At 34.1% G+C, this 23424-nt stretch overlaps 1 protein-coding gene across 2 annotated transcripts in view; it reads left to right on the top strand.

Moving 5' to 3' along the window:
* The window catches only part of creb3l3b (cAMP responsive element binding protein 3-like 3b), a 69368-nt gene extending 51211 nt beyond the window's left edge, over positions 1-18157 (top strand). For both annotated transcript variants that reach the window (XM_009298922.4, XM_017352439.3), the window contains exons 9-10: positions 10915-11011; positions 17518-18157. In XM_009298922.4, coding sequence (XP_009297197.2) covers positions 10915-11011; positions 17518-17729 — 309 coding nt within the window. In that variant the 3' untranslated portion in view covers positions 17730-18157. The remainder of the gene's footprint in view (positions 1-10914; positions 11012-17517) is intronic.
* Positions 18158-23424: the final 5267 nt, after the last annotated feature.

Below are 23424 nucleotides of genomic sequence, written 5' to 3' on the forward strand. Positions count from 1 at the left end.
CATATATTAGCAAATGTGCATTCTGACATGCCCCTAATGCGTTTGTACACTGCACTTTGCGCATATACCGAATCCAGTACCTCTGAAATCTGATCCAGCACCTCATTTTAACGATCCCTCTCCTCAACTGCCCTCTTCCCCTATCCGCTGTTCAATTTCACTTTCTTCCGTGATTTCCCAATAGAGATCTGTGTGGGACTAAATTTTGAATCCCTACCCTGCTAAAAATTCCAGCTTAAACCAGCCTAAGTGGTTGGCTGGTTTTAGCTGGTCAACCAGGCTGGTTTTAGAGGGGTTTTGGCCACTTACAGGCTGGTTTCCAGCCATTTCCAGCCTGGTCTTAGCTGGTCAGGCTGGGAGATGACCAGCTAAAACCAGCTTGACCAGCCAAGCCAAGCTGGGAGTCCAGCCAAAACCAGCTATATCCAGCTTAAACCAGGCTGGTCAAGCTGGTTTTAGCTGGATTTGGCTGGTCATTTTCCAGCCTGACCAGCTAAGACGAGGCTGGAAATGGCTGGAAACCAGCCTGGAAGTGGCCAAAACACCTCTAAAACCAGCCTGGTCGACCAGCTAAAACCAGCCATCCAGCCTAGGCTGGTTTAAGCTTGATTTTTTTAGCAGGGTAAATTTTGAATCCCACGCTGTCCCATTCAAAAAAAATATTTATTTATTTATCAACTAGAGTAATTATTTAATCTAATTAAGTGTTCACACGGAAATGAAAGAAGTAAGAAAGTGAGCCGGAAGCTTTGAAGAAATCCGCTTCAGGCGTTTTTATACGTAAAGCACAATCAGAGTGAAGCTTCAAAGTGGACAGGTAGAAAAGAAAAGAGGAGAAAGTTAATGTTCAGTGACATGGAAAAGAGCTAAGAGACAGATTTCTGGAGTGTCGTCAGCGCTGATTAATTAAGCTGCTCTTCTTCTTTATTACGGCTGATTACATCATTGACTGATGGAGAGGACTGTCAGAAATGATGCTCAGACACCAGAATCTGCCATCTCAAGTCAGAGATGGCTTTTGAGTTCACAATTATTATTATTTTTCTTACAGATTTAATGATACATGCATAAAATAACTGGACATCACCTGCTTTAGTAATATTTCTAATTTAGTGACACTAAATGAATTGACTAAACTGGAATAAGTGTCCAGTTTTGTAACATTGCAGATACAAATTAGAACATTAGATTTTATTTTTGTAGATATTTTTTGCAATATTATTTAAGAAACATGAAATCATTTCTTTTGCATCTTTATATTAATTTATAATACACTAAAAAATAAAGTTTGCTGCTTGTTCAAACTTCTTAAATGAGCTGAAACAACATGAATCTTGAGTTGTTTATGGACAACTTAATTGTTTTTTGTTTAATCCACTTTATTTTGTAAAATCTATAATGTTAACTTAACTCATTCATGTATAGTCCCAACACAAATCAATTGTGTGGAGCTAAAAACTTTTACTCATTTTAGGCTTGCCACAATAGACGGTGTTGACGGTGTTGACGGTATTGACGGTGTTACCGGTTTTAAGACCAAACACTAGTGACATCGCTTTTCCGCCATGACACCTTCCCGACATTTTTTTAAGTATTATTTTTTTAAATTAAATATTTACTTTAATCAAATGGAAAATATAATTCTAAACAATGTACTCAAGACAAGAGCATGCATTATAATTAAAATCTGAACATAGCTACAATGCGTCTTGATAGAGTTAGCCGGGCTCCCAGCTAACACTATCAAGCCTCTTCAGCTGCTCCAGATCGCAGCAGCAAGAGTGGTCTTCAATGAACCTAAAAGAGCACATGTCACTCCGCTGCTAGTCCGTTTGCACTGGCTGCCAGTTGCTGCTCGCATCAAATTCAAAGCTCTGATGTTTGCCTACAAAGTGACTTCTGGCAATGCTCCTTCTTATCTGCTCTCACTTCTGCAGATCTATGTGCCCTCCAGAAACTTGCGTTCTGTGAATGAACGTCGCCTCGTGGTTCCATCCCAAAGAGGGAAGAAATCACTTTCCTGAACGCTCACGCTCAATCTGCCCAGTTGGTGGAATGAACTCCCTAACTGCATCAGAACGGCAGAGTCACTTGCTGTTTTCAAGAAACGACTAAAAACTCAACTCTTTAGTCTCCACTTCACTTCCTAATCTGCAATTGCCTCTCTGGATATACCACTAACTGTACTCAAAATAAAAAAAAAATAAAAAAATAAAAAAGTACTAAAATTTTACAAAAAAATTACTAAATTATTAAAATATTACTAATACTTTCCTTCTTAGACTGTACAGACCTGAAACTTGCCTACAGCACTTATTCATTGTTGCTCTTATAGTTGTGTAAATTGCTTCCTTGTCCTCATTTTTAAGTCGCTTTGGATAAAAGCGTCAGCTAAATGACTAAATGTAAATGTAAATTTCATTTACCACATGAGGAGAACAAGATGAGTCGAATTTACAGAAAGAAAATACTCTCATTTTTTATTAGGGATTATTTTATTTTATTAATAATCTTATTTTTTATTAAAACGAGTGATTTAGCAATGCCGTGCCATTAATAAGCCAGCTGCAGAGAAAGAAAGCTACCATCGCGGCAACAGCAGTGATCACTTTTTCCTAAGTTCAGCTGTTCTATTTCACTTGATTATTATGCGTTTAATGTTAAAAAATCAATAATGAATAGGCCGACAAGAGTGTATCCTATGTGTGTGTTTGTGTGCATATTTTATCACTGAAGCCGCTCTATTCAAAAAAAGAAAGTTGCTTCATCTCTCTGGCAATATTTCGGCTCTTAATCAAATGAAAAGTTAATTTAGTCGAGTGAATATAAAAAAATTGCAGAAAAGTAACTGTGATGTGCGGCCACACATCGAATTTGAGCTCTGATCTCATCTCTCTCTCGCTTTCATGCAGACATTGATACAGACGCCACACAAGTCAAATCGCAAAACTGAGGCTGGTACCAGCTGACAGGTAGATTAGCTGAAGCCGTTGCGAAATCTCTCAAAACACAGCACTGAAATTAACAGGCATAAATATCTTTGAGCCAAAAAGTCTATCTGTGGGATATCTGTAAAAACGCAATTAGAGCCAATGTTATTTAGAAGTTGTGTCGCCTAATAATTATATTATTTCTAATAGAATGAAAAGCAAAATAAACAATTAATTGCATTTTTAGTTTGATAAAAAATATACGTAATGTGTTTTAATATTAATAAAAAATATGCTCAGCCTATTTAAGCTTAACGATTTTATACACTGCCAATAGGCAAACCATTCAAAAACTTTTATTTTACATTGTACTAGGTTATAATGTATATTTTACAATAAAAACTAAATGTAGCATGCCTCGCTGTCATTTAAAACATGCAATTCATAACACACCAGAAGGTCTATAGTCTATGCAGTGTAAACTTACAGGGCAATGCTGGTCAATACTGCGCACCACATTATTGAACTCCAATATTTATGAGGGAGATTATGTTGCCAGATATTAACTTGAGAGATTTTGCAAATAAAAAGTATCTTAAAAAGGAAAAACACGCAAATAACAAAACAAATAAAAATGGTCCCGTGGAGTTCAGCACTTGTCATCTTGCCAGTGCATGCTGTGTAGTGTGTAGGCAATTACCGCAAAACTGAAAGTGAAAGCATAATATGTGCGCATTTATAAGCTATTTAAAAGCAAAAGAAAAAAGGAAACCCCACCCCCACGGTGATACCGGTATTACCGGTGTTGACACATGTCGATTAGCCGGTGGGGAAATTTCCTTAGTGTCACAACCCGAACTCATTTCATAATAGGGATGTAACGGTATTAGAATTTCACAGTACGGTAATACCTTGGTATGAATGGAACGGTACAGTATTTATTGAATCATTTACGGGGAAAAAAAAAACAATAAAAATACTCAAAAAAAGTGCCAGAAGTGTTTATTAAATAGTTTAGCTGAGCACTGAACATATCAATGGCATACAAATTAGCCATCTATCTGTAAACTTTGAAACAGGAACTTAGTATTGTTGATTAGTATTGTTGTATTTGAGAACACTAACTTCATTCACTGACACACTCACTCATTCAGACAGAGAGAGATTTTTTAAGGAAAATTGGCATATGATGATAATCTGGCAAAAGCTGGGATCTCTGGGAATTTACAATGTCCCCTGCAAAAGAAAAAAACGCTCTAATTTGGTACTGAGGTTTCTGGGACAGAGAGATATGACTTGGCCAAGGTTGACAGCAGTGGGTAACATTGTGCATTGTCTTTCTACCACTCGAGGACAAGCCATGAGTGAGATTGAGGTCTCTTTGCGGAACAAGTCTTTGGGTCTTATCAAACACCCGGCGCAATCTGGCGCAAGCCGCGATGCAATTGTTGTTTACTAGTTTCAGCTCGGTGCAAGAGTCATTTTGACGTTTCCGCCACGCTGTTTAAATAGCAAATGCATTTGCGCTCATATGTGCTACTCATAAGCGTTCTAGTCTAGAAAGGAAGGCACTCTGAGGCGCATTGCTGGCGCGTTGCTATTTTGAGAAACTATAAGAGATTTGTCAATAGACCACAACATAGCCGGTTTAAAGTCCAGCGCAGAGCGCGTTAGTTGTGCGCCTCGCTTACACACTGCTTAATACACACAAGATGTAGAGGAATACGCAAACATCTTTACATATGAAAAAAATTTAAATATCAAGGATATATATATATATATAGGATATAAATATAAAGGATTAAAATAACAAAACATATTAATTTCTAGCCTACATAAATTTAAAAACTACTGTTTCCATGCTTTCTTCATCTCGGGACGCTTTTTTAGTTAATTCATAATGATTTGCTTTTGTATAATGTTATCATTATTAGCAGTATTATTTATTATATCCATATTTATATTTGTTTTATTAAAAGCAAGCTTAGATTTGTCCACCTGTCAGGTTTTAGACCATATGGGGCACAGCATGTTTATTTGGATATTTTGAACACACTTCGTTATTATTGTTCATTTATTCGTTTGCTGGAAATTAGAACTGAATTGTTTCCCTATTGTTTGAAAGGTTTCCCTATCCATGAGAGCAAAAGTGAAAGTAGATAATGAGAGGCCTGTTTAACTGTTGTCTTGGTAGTGAAATGCTTCTTTTTTCCACTTACAAAGTCGTCATGTAAATAGCAAATGCGCTTATGGCGCGACGCAACTGGCTCTTAAAGGGAATGGGAGATGAGACTCTGATTAGTTTATTCTCAAAACACACCTATAACTGATTAAGAAAATAAGCTCAACCCTTTTAGATCATGCACCACGGCGCAAAGCATTTTTTTTTCATCCTTATATTAGCAAAAGTGGATTCTGACACGCCCTGAAAGCATTTGCACCTTGCGCTTTGCACTTTGCGCATGGACAGTCAAAATAGAGTCCAATGTCTGCATCAATCTGAGCAGTGTGCTGTGTTCTGCTGTCCCCTTGACTGTCGTATTCCCCGACTTGTATTTCACCACAGTCTGGCAGTGCCTGCATACCTTTTATTCTTTGTCACCTTTTCTCCTTTCTTGTATCTTTTTAGAGAGAAACCAAAATACTTTCACACATCTTTCACTTTTCCTTCCCCGCTTCTAGCAGCACCCTCCATTTCCGCTTAACTGGATCTGTAGAGGCAACAGACTGCAAAGGATGATGGCCACGCCTGGGCTGATGGAAATCGTAATTCCCACTACCTCTCATTCGCTCCAATTCGCCTGAGAAAATGTTTCTCAGAAACCTATAGTTTTAACCTATAGAGTCATGCGACCACGGTAATATTGAAATAAATTGCTATTGTGGTACGATGGTACTTACAATATTGTTACATCCCTATTTCATACTTTTATTCATATGCGCAATATCACACAAGTAGCAGTGTGATATGGCTGTACAACTACTTAGAACGCGCATATTCTTCATGCGCAATACTGCAATTTGTCAGGTGCAGTCACATGCAGTACTGTGGCTGCAAAGACCGCCTCTTCATTAAAAAAAAACATTTCTGTGCGTTACGCAATAGCCAGCAGGTGGCGCAAGGAACAACCGATTTTCCATTGTCTCAGTTGTTATGCGTGTTTAGATGCATGTACAGTATTTTTGTGCAAGAGCGCTCGATTCAGCTCCGTCGATGCCTTGAGCGGCTGGGTTTCTTTCTTTATTTATTTTGGAGATAAATTATTAGAACCACATTCTTGCCTAAAAAAAAGCCCCAAAAGTTCATTATGTTGTCCAACAGCTGCAATATTTGTCAAACTGTAATAAGTTTATTGATCTGCTGTCATTCTATGTGGATGGAGTAATACAGAAGGATGATGGGGCTGTACAAGTGCTGATATTGCAGAATACTACACGGCTATCGGCCAATCAGATTCGAGAACCAGACAGAACTGGGGCCTCATGTACGAAGACTTGCGTGGAAATCTTACTAAAACAGTGCGTACGCAGAAAAAATTTCAGATGTATGAAACACTGCGTACGCCGAATCTCACGCATATTCTTTTGTACATCCGAATGAACGTGAAACTGAGCGCAACATGCACGAGCGCAAAACCCCTCCCTGCCTCCTCCCCCGTATGAATATGCTAATGACTATGCTAATGGCAAAACCCAACGAAAAAGCAACGGCAAAATCAAACAAAAAGAGAAACTTTGAACAGAATGTGAATTGGAGGTGCTGCTTTCGGAGGTAGAACGGAGAAAAGCGGTGTTATTTGCAAGTTTGTTCTCCGGAATTAACAACAAAAGAAAAAAATAGAGTGGGAGAGTTTAGCTGATACAGTTAACACAGTTTAAATAAGTTTGTGCATCATATTTTATTTGCACATTTATTGAATGGAAATGTTTCTGATTCACGCATGCAAATTTATCTTCAGATAGTGTCTTTATAGCAATGTGCGTGCAGTAGATCGCTCAGATTACATTGGGAAAACAGGCGACCGCTGCAAATTGTGCTTTAATGTTTAGCTGGTCAACTGTATGGTATGGAAATCTTACATACCTACTATATGAACCCGTCTCATACAGCTGCCATTGCAAGGATCAGACACTTTGTAGAGAAGTATTTAACACAACTGCCTCTAGGAGTCGCCAATGGAAATAAAACAGACATGCACAAAAAATGTGCGTACGCCTGCCAGAAAGCTGCCGTGAAGGTGCGCACATTCCCACGTTCAGTTCATTGTTAGTAAATCCAAACGTGAGCGATTCTGAGCGTGAAACCTGGCGTACGCAAAGTTTTTGTGCGTACGCAGCGTTGATACATGAGGCCCCTGCTGTTTATATATACACGCACACGTGTAATTGTATTATATTGTTTATTTGTTAATAAATAATTATTGTAAAGGTTAATTAAATTAAAGTTTGTAAAGTTTTAATTAAATTCAGTGTGTTACTACTTAGAACTATTTTCATAAAAATAAATAAAAACTCTTCACAGGCACAGTCAGTGTTTGCTCAGTCAGTCGGTTAGTTCTACAGAATATTTTCTGCTCACTGATGTCCATGATTTTTATTTTATTTTATTTATTCAGTGTCTGTTCGATACGATTATATTTCTCTTTATTAATAAATCTGAGCATCAATCTCTCCCTTAAGCAGACGAACGATTCATTTGTAAAAGTGACTCGGGAAGCACCAAGTGCATTTTTAAATTAAAATGAACACAAGATGCCATGAAGATAAATGAAGAGGAGTGTGTGGATATTGCAGTACTGCTGACGTGTGTAAAGAGCAGGCATCATGATTTACAGCATCTGCTTATCTCAGAAACACATTCTAGAGAGGAAAGTGCTGAAGAGGAAAGACGCAGCATAAGAGTAAAGAAGTTGACTTGGAAAAGTGAAGGGAGGACAGAAAGATGAAAAATGATGGAATATTTAATTACACAAAATCGTAATTCGCTAATCAACATACACACCGTTTAGGAAATAATACTTTTAAAATACTTTTTATTTAACTTTTAAGGATGCATTGCACTGATTAAATGTGACAGTAAACACTTTTCTTTTTTTTTAACTCTTTATTCTAAATATTTGTTTTTGTTATTGAGTTTTGCACACACACTAGATGTTTTGTTGGTTATGATGCAATGTAATTTTTGTTCGAAATATATTAAATAAAATAATATAATCAGTTAAATTTGAATACAAAAAAATACATTGTGCGATTGTTATGATTATCAGCGACCTAGAGGCTGTGGATGGCTGACTACAAATCTGCCATTACATAAACTACATACCCAGTCATGCACCGCTCACACGCACCTGTTCCTCATCAGGTTGATTACACACTCACAGCTGGCAGCTGCTCATGAATTGATCAGATGGACTTTATAAACAGCACACAGACACGCACACATCAGTGCTGAGTCTTGTTAAACTGTACTGTGAATATTGTAACACGTTTCCTTTACCTTGTCTTGCCATGCTTAATCTTAGCTTTGTTTTATTGTTTATTCCTGTCTGCAACCTGCCTTTTGACCATCTGCCTGTTTATTGACCACGACTCTGGATTGCCCGTATACATCTGTTTGTTCCTGTGTTGACCGTTGCTTGCCTGACTATTCTATGTTGAATAAACCTGCATTTGGATCCGCATCCCATTCTCAGCATCCCATTAAATTAGAGTAATATAGATCAAAAATGTTTTCAACTTTATTAATAATCCGGAATGTTTCTGCAGAAGAAGTATTAATTTATATTATTAATAATGTGGAATGATTCTTGAGTGTCAAACCAGCATATAAGAATGACCTCTGAGAAGCAATAAATGGGATTATTAATAAAGTTGAAAACATTTGTAATAAAAATAAAATAAAATATTTTTTTAAATAAATTGTCTAATATACATTACAAATATTTTTTACTTTTTTGATAATCCAAAATGAGAAGCAACAATTCAGATTATTAATAAAGTTAAAAATATTTGTAATAAAATAATTTTATAAAATAAGCACAAATTATTTAAAAAGAAATTGTCCAATATACATTACAAATGTTTTCAACTAAATAATCAGAAATGTTTCTTGAGTGTCAAATCAGCATATAAGAATGACCTCTGAGAAATAACAATTCAGAGTATTAATAAAGTTAAAAAAAAAACATTTGTAATAAAATAAATACTAATGATTAAAATATATTGTATTTTATTTATTTTAAAATATACAATTTATTTTACCATTATTTATTTTATTTATTTAAATAAATTGTATATTAATTATCACAGTTGTTTTTAACTTTTTAATAATTCAAAATAAGAGTAACAATTTGGATTATTAATAAAGTTAAAAACATTTGTAATAAAACAAACAAAAAAAATATTAAAAAGTATATTGTCTAAAATACATTACAAATGTTTTCAACTCTATTAACAATGCAGAATGTTTCTTAGGTGTCAAATCAGCATAAAATTATGACTTCTAAGAAGTAATGATTCAGATTATTAATAAAGTTGAAAACATTCGAAATAAACTACAATAAAATAATAAATTAAAGATTATTTAAATAAATTCTAATATACAAAATCTTTTAAACTTTTTCACAATCCAAAATGTAAAGTAAAAATTTGGATTATTAATAAAGTTAAAAACATTTGTAATAAAATAAAATAAAATAAAATAAAATAAAATAAAATAAATGAAAAGAAATGAAAAGAAATGAAAAGAAATGAAAAGAAATGAAATGAAAATATAAAGAAAAGAAAATTATAAAAATAAATAAATAAAATAAATAAAATAAAAAATAATAAAGTAAACTGTATAATTCACATCACAATTATTTTTTTCACTTCATTAATAATCCACAATATTTCATGAGTATTAAATCAGCATATAAGAATGACTTCTGAGAATTAATGATTCAGATTATCAATAATGTTGAAAATATTTGTAATAAAATTTAATAAAATAAAACAAAGATTATTTAAATAAATTGTCTAATATGCAAAATATTTTTAACTTTTTCACAATTAAAATTGAAAAGTAACAATTCAGATTTTTAATGAAGTTAAAAACATTTGTAATAAAATAAAATAAATAAAAATTATTAAAGTAAATTGTCTAAAATGACTTCTCAGAAGTGAAAATTAGTGTTATCAATAAAGTTTGCAATATATTAAAAAATAGCATAATAAATATTAAAATAAATTGTATAATATACATATACACAAAATAAAAACATTTTTAATAACAAAATAAAACTAAATAGAATCAAATAAAAATATTAAAAAAATAAAGCGTCTAATTACAAATGTTTTCAACATAATGTTTCTATGAAACACTATGTTTCATTAATATCAAATCAGCATCAGTGCAAAAATAAATCCTCGTTGCCTTCATTTTGCCATTTTTAAGCTGAATCAAATTAACCTTATGAGTCCATTGAACTTAAGTTAAGTTAAACAGACTTAAAACAGCTTGCATAACTTATACAATTAGGTCAGGACATAATTAACTTAGTTTCATAAGTTACAATGAACTAAAAACACATGCCATCATGACTAATTGATCATTTAATTTTTTACAGTATAAGAATGACTTAGTAACATTTTAAAAACATTTTAATATAGAAAACAATTCTTTTTAATTGCATTATCTAACAATATATTATACCAGATTTTATCATACTAGATATTAACACAAGATTTTCTGACTAAATTCACCAAATGCAGGCTTCATGAATAAAAGATTTTTCTTTTTTTAAAAAAGCATTAAAACATCCTTGATTTTCTGCATCTTCTACTCCCTGCATGTTTCGGAATGAGAGCGGTATGATTATAATCAAAGTGTTGATTGGTACAAGGCTGTTTAAAAGATGTAGGTCAGCGGCTGACCCATATACAGTAGCAGAACTTGTTTATTTACTTGCTCTCATTTCATATTCCTTCTTTTTATTCCTTCTAGGTGCTGGTTCTCTCTTTCTCTCTTATTCTCATCCCGAGTCTTCAACCCATCTCACACCGGAGGGCCGCAGACCCCGGGGACATCAGCACTGCCAAAGGTTAGCCAAAATCCACATCAGCATCAAACTGAAGATCATTTCATTTCATGCTATGTATTATTTGTGCTGTTTTGCATACTCGTTACAAACAAAGCACCACAAGATCTTTTCTATACTAATGAATCAGTGCCTTTGAACGAACTTGGTGAGTCAGTGATTCAATGATTCATTCATAAAGATAGCTACTTGCTTCATTCTTCAAGGAATCAGCCATTTAAATAAATCAGTTGAATGAATCTCTTAATAATTCACTCATAAATATAGCTGCGTGCCTCATTCTTGAGAAAATCAAACATTTGAATGAATCGATTAAATGAATGGCTCAATGATTTGATCATGAAGATAGCTACTTGCTACATTATTGATTAGCTCAAAGTTATTGATTAGCTAAAAGGCAGCTACTTGGTTCATTCTTGAAGGAATCTGCCTTTTGAATGCATTAGTTGAATGAATGGCTCAATGATTCGCTTATAAAGATAGCTATTTGCTTTATTTGTGAAGGAATTAGTCTTCCGAATGGATCAATTGAAGTAATGGCTCACTGATTCGCTCATAAATATAGCTACACTTGTTTCATTCTTGAATGAATCTGCCTTTTCAATGAATCAGTTGAATGAATAGCTCAATGATTCACTCTAGGATATGTCCTTGTTTGATTCTTGATTACTTAATTAGCTTATAAAGTTAATTGCTTTATTCTTGAGAGAATCAGCCATTTGAATAAATTAGTAGAATGACTGGTTTAATGATTTACTCATAAAGAAAACTACTTGCTTCATTCGTGAAGGAATCAGTCGTTTTAATGGATCAATTAAATGAATGGCTCAATAATTAATTCATAAAGATAGCTACACTTGATTTATAGTTGAAGGAATCAGCCTTTTGAATGAATCGGTTGAATGAATAGCTCGATGATTCAATCATGAAGATAGTTACTTGCTACATTATTGAAAAGTTTACTTGATTCACTCAAAAAAGACAGCTACTTGCTTCATTCTTGTAGGAATCTGCCTTTTGAATGAATCAGTTGAATGAATAGCCCAACGATTCACTCTAAGATATGTCCTTGTTTAATTCTTGATTACTTAATTAGCTTATAATGAATAGTTAATTGCTTTATTCTTGAGAGAATCAGCCATTTGAATAAATTAGTTGAATGAATGGTTCAATGATTCACTCATAAAGAAAGCTATTTGCTTAATTCATGAAGGAATCAGTCTTTTTAATGGATCAACTGAAAAAGTGACTCAAAGATTTTTTTTATTAAGGTAGCTACTTGCTTCATCCGTAAAGGAATCAGTCTTTTTAATGGATCAATTGAATGAATGGCTCAATGATTCACTTATAAAGATAGCTACACTTGATTCATTCTTGAAGGAATCAGCCTTTTGAATGAATGGGTTGAATGAATAGCTCAATGATTCAATCACAAAGATAGCTACTTGCTACATTTTTGATCAGCTCAAAGTTTACTTGATTTACTCAAAAAAGACAGCTACTTGCTTCATTCTTGAAGGAATCTGCCTTTTAAATGAATCAGTTGAATGGCTAGCTCAATGAGTCACTCTAAGATATGTCCTTGCTTGATTACTTGATTAGCTTATAACGATAGTTGATTGATTCATTCTTGAGATAATCAGCCATTTGAATAAATTAGTTAAATGAATGGTTCAATGATTCACTCATAAAGAAAGCTACTTGTTTCATTTTTAACGGAATCAGTCATTTAAACAAATTAGTTAAATATGTGACTCAATGATTCACACATCAATATAGCTATTCGCCTCGTTCTCGAAATAATCAGCAATTTAACATATCAGTTGAATGAACAGCTCAATGATTCATTCACAAAACGGCTATACTTTCCTTATTCAGGAGGGAATCACACATTTGAACGAACCAGTTGAATAAAATAGTCAATGATTCGCTCATAAATATAGCTATTCTTTTCATTTTTAAAAGAACCGGCAAATGAATGAGTCCGTTGAATGAACAGCTCAACGATTCATTCACAAAACTGCTACTTTCTTCGTTCTTGAGGGAATCACACATTTAAACGAATCAGCTGAATGTGTGACTTCAGCGAATCATTAAACATATATATTCGCTTCATTCTTGAAAGAATCAGTATTTGAATGAGTGAGTTGAAAGAACGGTTCAATGATTTAATCACAAAACTGCTTTCTTCATTCTTAAGGGAATCACACATTTGAATAAATCATTTGAATAAGTGACTCAGTGATTCACTCATAAATATAGCTATTCACTTCATTCTTGAAAGAATCAGCAATTGAATGACTCAGTTAAATGAACAGCTCAACAATTCATTCACAAAACTGCTACTTTCTTCATTCTAGAGAGGATCACACATTTGAATGAATCAGTTGAATGAGTAACTCAATGATTTGCTCATAAATACAGTTATTTGATTAATTCTTGAAAGAATCTGCAATTAAGTGAATCAGTTGAATGAATGGCTCAATTATTCGTTCACAAAAACTGCTACTTTTTACATTCTTCAGGGAATCACACATTTAAATGAATCGGTTGAACGAGTGACTCAATTATTTGCTCATAAAGATAGCCACTCGCTTTTTTCCCTTTATGTTGATGCATTTAATCAACAAAAAACACCTCCAAACAAAGACCCCTTCTAAACCTGAAGCACATTAACTGACCCGAGACATCAGCACGAACATATAAACTGCTGCTTTTCATTCAAACAAACTGTAAAGTACAGACTCTTCAGACTTGACGTCCCCTGATTTATAAGCAGGTTTTGTTGAGCGGGTCAGTCTTTAGGGAGTCTGCCACGCTGAAGTGAACAGACCGTTTTATGGTTGACTCTCCTGTATTTGTACAGCAGTGACAGCAGAGGGTCGCAGCAGTCAGACTCACAATCACAGGCATACAGAACACCTGCATTCATCTTTCATGCAACTTCTCTTCTCAGCTCTTGTTTGACCTTTCTCACAGTCGGCTGGCTTTAATCTCTGACAGCTTCTGCTTGCCCTCAACAAAACATGGCCACTACAGCAGAAGATGGCCATAAAACAAAATATCTCTACATGACCTTTTTAGACTTGGAAAAAAAAAAATTATATATTAATAATTATATGGGTTTAATGGATTTATTACGTATGTGTTTAAGTGAGAATGTTATTTTTTTCCATAACCTGGTAAAAACCAGTACAGTGAAGAAACGACAACATGACGGCCACATCAAATTATAAGGCTAAAAAAAAACATCTGTTTATAACATTGTGGAAACAGACATATACATGGGTACAACACCATGAAAGAAATGAAGTGATGTTTTGCATAGTTTGCCGTCACTTTTAAGTCAGCCACCTTTTGTTTTGCAATGAAATATTTTAACATTTTTAAAATATTAAATTGTAGATTCAAAGACATTATTTTTGACATATTATTTAAAATATTTGGCTAAGAAATAGCTATAATATATATATATATATATATATATATATATATATATATATATATATATATATATATATATATATATATATATATATCCTGTGAAAGTTTTGGCAGAGCCAGTAAAAATCTGAACCGCTGGTCCTATTGGGCCAGTAAAAAATATCCTTAGCGTTGAACTTAGGGTCTCACAGTCTCTCTCTCTCTCTTGACTATACACAGTGCTTAATTTGTAAATTGCGAGGTCCCGGAACCGATCGGGGTAACGGATCCGGCATGTTACCATAGGAGGGAGAGGTGTCGCGGGTGAAAGTTGAATAGGGGAAGGAGGAGATTGGGGGCCTTTTTTAGATCTTATTAAATGTCCTATAAATTAAATGTCCAATAATTAACTTTGACATCGGTGAGGTAAAATGTTAATGTCCTTTTAAAATGCGTTAACAATATTTGTATATTTGCAAATATATATTGCAACACCAAAAATGATTGAAGTCATGTACAAATATTGTACAATAAGTTGATATATTGATTATTGTGACAGGCCTTCCTTAAAATGGTTTAAAAATAAAAAGAAAGCTGCTGTTATTCTAGCAGAAATAACACAAATAAGACTTTCTCCAGAAGAAAAAAATATTATCATGGATACTGTGAATAATTCCTTGCTCTGTTAAACATCATTTGGGAAATATTTAAAAAAGAAAAAAAAAAAGAAACACAGCAGAGTGAATAATTTTGACTTCAACTGTATATATATATATATATATATATATATATATATATATATATATATATATATATATATATATATATATATATATATATATATATATATATATACAGTTAAAGTCAGAATTATTAGCCCCTTTTTGATTTTTATTTTATTTTTTAAATATTTCCCAAATGATTTTTAACAGAGCAATGAAATTTTCACAGTATGTCTGATAATATTTTTTGTTCTGGAGAAAGTCTTATTTGTTTTATTTCGGCTAGAATAAAAGCAGTTATTAATTAAAAAAAAAAACATTATTGGGACAAAATTATCAGCCCCTTTAAGCATTTTTTTTTTCGATAATCTACAGAACAAACCATTAATATATAATAACTTGCCTAATTACCCTAACCTGCCTAGTTCACCTTATTAACCTAGTTAAGTCTTTTAATGTCACTTTAAGCTGTATAGAAATGTCTTGAAAAAATATCAAGTAAAATATAATTTACTGTCATCATGGAAAAGATAAAATAAATCAGTTATTAGAAATAGGTTTTTAAAACTGTTAAACTTAGAAATGTGCTGAAACTATCTTCCCAGAACAGAACAGAAATTGGGAAAAAAAATAGACAGGGGCGCTAATAATTCAGGAGGGCTAATAATTCTGACTTCAACTGTATACATATATATAGTGCTTCAGCAATCTACAAAAGGGCGTTGACGTTTGTTAAAGGAAAGATCAGAAAAGACTAGTGATGTATGTGACTTTGTCAAAGCTTGACAGGAACTTTACAGTACGCAGTTCATGGATCAGGTTCTTCCACCATTTCACAAGTGTAAGTAACTTAAGTGCGATTAAAATGGCTCCCTCCTTGTTTTCTCTAGCTTGCAAATTCTGAATTAAATTGTGTTTTGTTACTTGTAGCCGCTTGTACTGTATCTCGTGAATTCTTTATATTCTTATATTGCGTCTAAAACGACGTTGAAAACGCGACGCATGTCACTTTGTTTACAGATTTAAACGTGTTTGTGAGCTTGCGATCCTCTGCCGTTTGTAGTTGTTATGGCCACCATCAACTGTTCCTACACATGTGCGGAAGTCAAGTTTCAAAATAGTTTGCCACTGTGTGGATTAATACTGAACGTGTCTCATTACTTTTACTTATGATTACGAATAGAGCAATATGCTGGTGTTAAACTACATTGCTTTAATGCAGTCCTGCATTGGGCTCACACATACACTCTGCACTCTGACTACTTCAATATTGTTTATAAGCCATGGTGGCCATTTCTGCAGTCAACCAATCACAGCAGACTGGGTCATCGGACCAATGAGGGCAGTATAGCCTCACGCTAAGGAGGGGTTTGGGAACAAATTAATCGCTGAACGAATCATATGTGTGTCGTTAGGATAATTAGATGAAATAAATGCATATTACAAGACAATGAGTCAAAGTACAAGACAAAATGTTTTTTGCATGTCAGCCTGTTGCTGGAGACCCCTAAAACCAAAATATGACCTTTTATAATGCACAATAGGGGCTTTTTAAGACAGTTGAAGTTAAAGTCAGAATTATTCGCCCCCCTATTATTTATTTATTTTTTTTTATATTTCCCAAATTATGTTTAAAAGAGCAATGAAATTTGCACAGTATGTATGATAATATTTTTTCTACTGGAGAAAGTCTTATTTGTTTTTATTTCGGCTAGAATAGAAGCAGTTTTTAATTTTTTAAACACCATTTTAAGGTCAAAATTATTAGCCCCTTTAAGCTATATAATTTTTCGATCGTCTACAGAACAAACCATCATAATACTTGCCTAATTACCCTAACCTGCCTACTTAACCTAATTAACCTAGTTAAGCCTTTAAATGTCACTTTAAGCTGTCTAGAAGTGTCTTGAAAAATATCTAGTCAAATATTATATACTATTATCATGTCAAAGATAAAATAAACCAGTTATTAGAAATTAGTTATTAAAACTATAATGCTTAGAAATGTGCTGAAAAAAATCTTCTCTCCGTTAAACAGAATTTAGGAAAAAAATAATAATCCGGGGGGTTAATAATTCTGACTTCAACTGTATATTGCAGACAAACTAAGAGGTTTTTCCAATATGGTGCAGCTCTAGTACATGCTGTTCTTTTGAGGTTGTGATGTGTTTTAAGCTTGTGATGGACCTGTTCTACTGTGAGCATTTAATACTATGCACATACAAATGAAAGAATTGCCTGCTGACAGTGCTTCTGCACGGCCGCTTCTGAGAAACTCCAGCAGACTGAACACATTGAATATTTAGCAGTGAGTCACTGAAATGGAGCGACTGAATACAAGGTCTGTTTTACTCTCTCCTGCAGTTCAATCCAGGTCCCTGCGCTCCGTGATGGAAGTCTACAGCATCAGCAGGGGTGTGGACACGTCCTCGTCCAATCAAAACGCGCTTCTTACCAGGCCCGAGTACGCAGACATGGACCAGTCACATCACAACCACAGCTACCGAAAGCATCGTCGCGGAGACCCCATCACTGGACACAGCTGGACAACACACCGCGAACAAGACAGAAAGTGACTTGTGGATATTATACCAAGCTTCTAAATATGCAGATCTTTCCAGATGCAAAACAACCGGCTAAAGCTTGCGTGTTGCATTTTTACGTAGCTGTGGGGTTATCTGAATGGATTCTACCACAAAACCTGATGGGAATGGTATAAATATATACTGATGCCACAGCTTGCAGTATGCAAACGTTGTGCGCACACACACACACAAACACACACACACACACACACACACACACACACACACACACACACACACAAACACAAAAGCATGCAAATGTTGCACAAAAAGATGCTTAAGTTTATGATGTACCTTAAACACTTCGAGCTCTATTTTAACGATCAAGCCGCAAAGGTCTAACAGGGTTGAGCTTATTCTCTTAATGAGTTATTGGTGTGTTTTGAGCATAACGTGCATTAAACCAGTCTCATCTCGCATTCCCTTTAAGAGTCAGTTGTGTCGCGCCATGGCGCATTTGCTATTTACATGGCGGACTTTGTAAGTGGAAAAACTGAAGCTTTACTAGGGACAAAACAGTTAAACAGACCATCTGCAGCGCAAGGATAAAGAACTAGCCTCCTCCATTCGGCCTCTTTACTTTCTCTTTACTTCTTTACTTTGGTAGATAAGGCAATGTTGGAAACACACTCCACAAAAGACATACATTAGCCAACTTATTTAATTTAGTTTGTTAAGCGCAGAGTTTGTTTCAAAACTATTTCTAAATTCAGTTCTAATTTCCAGCAAATTAATAAATGAACAACAATAACAAAGTGTGGACAAAGAGCTAAACACACGACCTGTTCTTATGCCCCATATGGGGATGCAGACGTCTGCAAAACACGACAGGTTGACGACCCTAAACTTGTTTTTATTAAAACAAATATAAATATGCATTTAATAAATAATACTGCTACTAATAAAAACATTATACAACAGCAAAATGTCATAAATAAAGTGAAATAGCCCCCTAGGATGAGGCATGGAGGTAGTGTTTTCTTTTATATATATATATATATATATATATATATATATATATATATATATATATATATATATATATATATATATATATATATATATATATATATATATTTAAAAATGTTGTGCTGCATATATATGTTGTTTATCCAAATCTGACCAATTACACAAGGTCTTTACAACTGTATCTTTATCTCTCCAGTAACTGAACCTGGAGCTGAAAATAAACACTACTGCTGGGAGAATAGTGTGAAAAATGAAAACAGCCAATAAGAATCAGAATTTACATGAAGGTTTTCAGTCATTCATGGTGTTTTAAAGCAGTGGTGTAACGGATCACATATCTCATCACAGATCATGAGTCACGGATCGGACCATTTAAGGTCCGGAAAAAGGGAAGGAGACAAATCTCATTTGCCTTCTATTTAATACAAAAGCAATAATGCAAGAAACCTTTGATATTAACCAACATAACTTAGAACCTGTCATTTTAATGCAAATAAAAATCATGCTGTATGCATCTAAATCTGACCAATCAGATGAGGTCTTTACTACTTTATCCTTATTCCTGCCTCTTCAGTAGGTGCTGATAGCTGAAAATAAACACTAACGCTGGAAGAAAAGAGAGGAAAATAAAAACAGCCAACAAGAATTAGAATTTACACCAAGGTTTTTAATCAGTCATGGTGTTTTAAAGTTGTAGTGTAACAAATCACAAATCTCACGGTTCAGTTTTTGAGTCACAGACTATTTTTAGATTGGCAAAAAAGGGAAGAGACCAATGTCATTTGTTTCCCATTTATTACAAAAATAGCAATGCAGGAAACTTTTGGTTTTAACAAACCTAACTTAGAGACCTAGAGCCTGTAATTTTAATAAAAATAAAAATCAAGAAATAACCAGCTGAATAAAAAAAGGTTAAATATATATATAAAATATGTATAAATCTATCATTGGAATCTTGTACAACACTCTCTCTCTCTCTCTCTCTCTCTCTCTCTCTCTCTCTCTCTCTCTCTCTCTCTCTCTCTCTCTCTCTATATATATATATATATATATATATATATATATATATATATATATATATATATATATATATATATATATATTTTTTTTTTTTTTTAGTCTCATTTTCAATTATTGGTTTAATAATTCATTCATAAAATGTCATGTTGCATTACTAGATGTATTATTTTGAAAAATTATTCAGTGGCATAGTTTTGAAGGTTGTTTTTCACCACCTATTGGTTAAACAATGTAAATGCTACAACTTTCAAGAGCATCAAGTTGCATTGCAGTGTTTCTGAATTATAAACTGTTAAATTCCAGTGCTTCTGTGTTGTTTGATTGTTTGTATTTTTGTAAAAGGGTGTTTGAATTGAGATCCTGATCTTCTAATGTTTAATCATGCACCTATACATTAAATGGATGGTCCCACTTTATATTAAGTGTCCTTAACTACTATGTACTTACATCAAAAAATAAATACAATGTACTTACTGTGTTTATAATGTATTTGAGAACACTTGTGGTGCTTTTGAGTTGGGATAGAGGTTGGGTTATGGACAGGTTTGGTGGTGTGGGTAGGTTTAAGGGTGGGTTAAGGTGTAAGGGATGGTTAACAGTGTTTTACAAATGTAATTACAAAAGTTAATTACAGATGTAATTACATACATGTATTTAATCAAGCATAAGTACACCATAAATACATGTATTTACACAATAAGTACATTGTAACAAACTATTAACTCCTATGTAAGTACATATTAGTTAAGGCCACTTAATATAAAGTGGGACCACATGGATTAATGCAGGCTAAAAAGGGTCGTGAAAACACCTTTAATAACCCAAAAAAGCATTTAGGTGCCTCCACAACTTCTTCTGTCACCATTAATGTCTATAACAAGCATCACCAATCTCGTTCCTGGAGGTCCGGTGCCCTGCAGGGTTCATCTCCAACTTGCCTCAACACACCTGCCTGGGTGTTTCAAGTGTACCTACTGTAGTAAGACCTAGATTAGGTTGTTCAGGTTTGTTTGATTAGGGTTGGAGCTAAAATCTGCAGGACACCTGCTTACACACTCATACTTCAACTGTATATATATATTTATATATTAACAGTTGAAGTCAGAATTATTAGCTCCCCTGTTTATTTTTTCCCCCAATTTCTGTTTAAAGGAAAGAAGATTCTTTCAGCACATTTCTAAGCATAATAGTTTTCATAACTCATTTCTAATAACTGATTTATTTTATCTTTGCCATGATGACAGTAAATAATAATTTATTAGATATTTTTCACGACACTTCTATACAGCTTAAAGTGACATTTAAAGGCTTAACTAAGTTAATAAAGTGAACTAGGCAGGTTAGGGTAATTAGGCAAGTTATTATATATTAATGGTTTGTTCTGTACACTATCGGAAAAAAAAAAATAGCTTAAAGGGGCTAATAATTTTGTCCCAAAAATGTTTTTAAAAAAATTTAAAATTGCTTTTATTCTTGCCAAAATAAAACAAGTAAAAAATATTATCAGACATACTGTGAAAATTTCCTTGCTCTGTTAAACATTATTTAGGAAATATTTAAAAAAGTAAAAAATTCAAAAGGGGGCTGATAATTCTGACTTCAACTGTATGCTGGGGATATATATATATATACGTACTGTTTCCTTTAATGGATATCCAAAAATGATGTGCTTTTAACAAGTATTTTAGGTAAGCAATCTAGTTGCTGATACAATGCAATTCTTGTTTTTTTTTTTTGGAACAAATTAATTGTTTTATGTTCAATCCACTTAAATGTGTTACATTAAGATATTTCTAGTAATCAAGCTAGCAAACTTTGTTATTTACTGTTTCCTTTAAAAACGAATAGAAATGGTTAAAATTTCTAATTATATCTAAAGATGACATGCTTTTAACAAACATTTCATACAGGTAATCTAGCAAACTTGGTTAAATATACAGGGGTTACCGTTTAATGGAGAATACTAGAGAAATAAAGAAATAGTTAATTTTTCAAACAATATATATAGATAACACTCAAAAAGAATGTGTGCTGTTCGTTTAAACTATGTATTTTAAATGAGCTGAAACAACTCAATTCTTAATATTGTTTTGGGACAAATTAATTGTTTTATGTTCAATCAACCTGCATATGTTACATTATCTTAATCGATTTGTGTTGGGACAACATGGATGAATTGTGTGGAACCCTGCATTTTTAACAATGCAGATAATGCATGCAAGTAAGCGAGCAAGCGTTGCTAAATCCACAGTAATACTGTTTCCTTCAATGCGTCAACATTTGTAAACATGACTTTGTTTCCAGTGCTATCATCGCTTCCTCAAGCTGAATAAAACCAGCCAGTCAGATTGGATTTCTTTGCAAATATGCATTAGCGAGTGAGTATATGCATCCACACATTTGCTGGCTTGGGTTTTAAAGTTGCCACTGGGGAAGAGATTAATCACTGAGAATTGGCCTAACACCGCACATCAAATCTAAATTCAACACTAGCTCCTGCCAAACAGCGTGTGGATCAGCGTGCCAAAAACTAGCCTCATTTCGGCCGCTTGATCAACCTAGATTGATGTAAAGACAGAATGTCTCGTTTGTATAAAATCAGGCAGCCGCTCTGGCGCAGTCTACCAATATACAGCTCTGTGTTCATCCCAGACTTGTGTTACTGTGAGTTCATTCATTCCTTTTCCTTCGGCTTAGTCCCTTATTTATCAGGGATCACCACAGTGGAATCAACCGCCAACTATTCCAGAATTTGTTATACGCAGCGGATGCCCTTAAGCGAATAAAGTAGATTAAAACTATCGTTTCAAATGTGACTGTTTCTACGCATCAGCTGCCGACCGGAAGTTCTTAGCATTCTCCTTGCGCATACACGCAAAGCATGATGGGTAATTTTGCGTTCTAAGAAAAAGGTCTATAAACCAGGCTTAACTCTGCTGTCCCACCTCTTGCTCGCCACTGATGTGCAGGTAAAGCGAGTTTGCACCTCTAAACACAGCGCCCCCTCTGTCTACAAAGAGTCACTGTCACAGAGTTTAATTTTCCACATCAAAAGTCGACAGAGCAGAGATCAACATCCCATAATGCACTTCACAACCAAGAATAAACGGAAAACACAATAGCTGCGTCCCAAATCGCATACTTATGCACTATTCTTCGCCCTTTTGTAGTATAAATAGTGTAAGTAGTGTGTTCACACTGACAACTAACGCCGCTAAAATGAAGTGTGGAATGATGGACACTCCATGCACTCAACGACCGCAGGTTTGCTCACGTAGCGGAAGGGGCGGAGCTATCAGGCGCACATGTTGGATAACTTTATTTATTTTGGATTGTGTACGCAAAATTCTCCTACGAGTGATTATAGCGCCTCCTGAGGGTGAATGCGGTTATACTCACGGCAGGTATTATCTGATAATTCAGTTGTTTATTTCACTGATTTGACAACCGTCCAACGTCATCAGGGAAACGGTTTAAATTTCCGCTTAGTAAAAAAACATTACTGTACATACATATACTATCCTGTTGAGTGTGTAAGTGCATAAGTACATAGTGCATGAGTGCATAGTCTATAGTGTGCCATTTGGGACGCAGCTAATGTGAATAACAAAATATGCAAACTGTTCATTAACAGAAATTGTTTACAGTTTTTATAAGTGTATCAAGCTCCAGCTACTCATCATGGCACCGTTTCAGA

This window comes from Danio rerio, chromosome 2 (assembly GCF_049306965.1).
Source record: "Danio rerio strain Tuebingen ecotype United States chromosome 2, GRCz12tu, whole genome shotgun sequence".
In the NCBI taxonomy this organism is placed as follows: domain Eukaryota; kingdom Metazoa; phylum Chordata; class Actinopteri; order Cypriniformes; family Danionidae; genus Danio; species Danio rerio.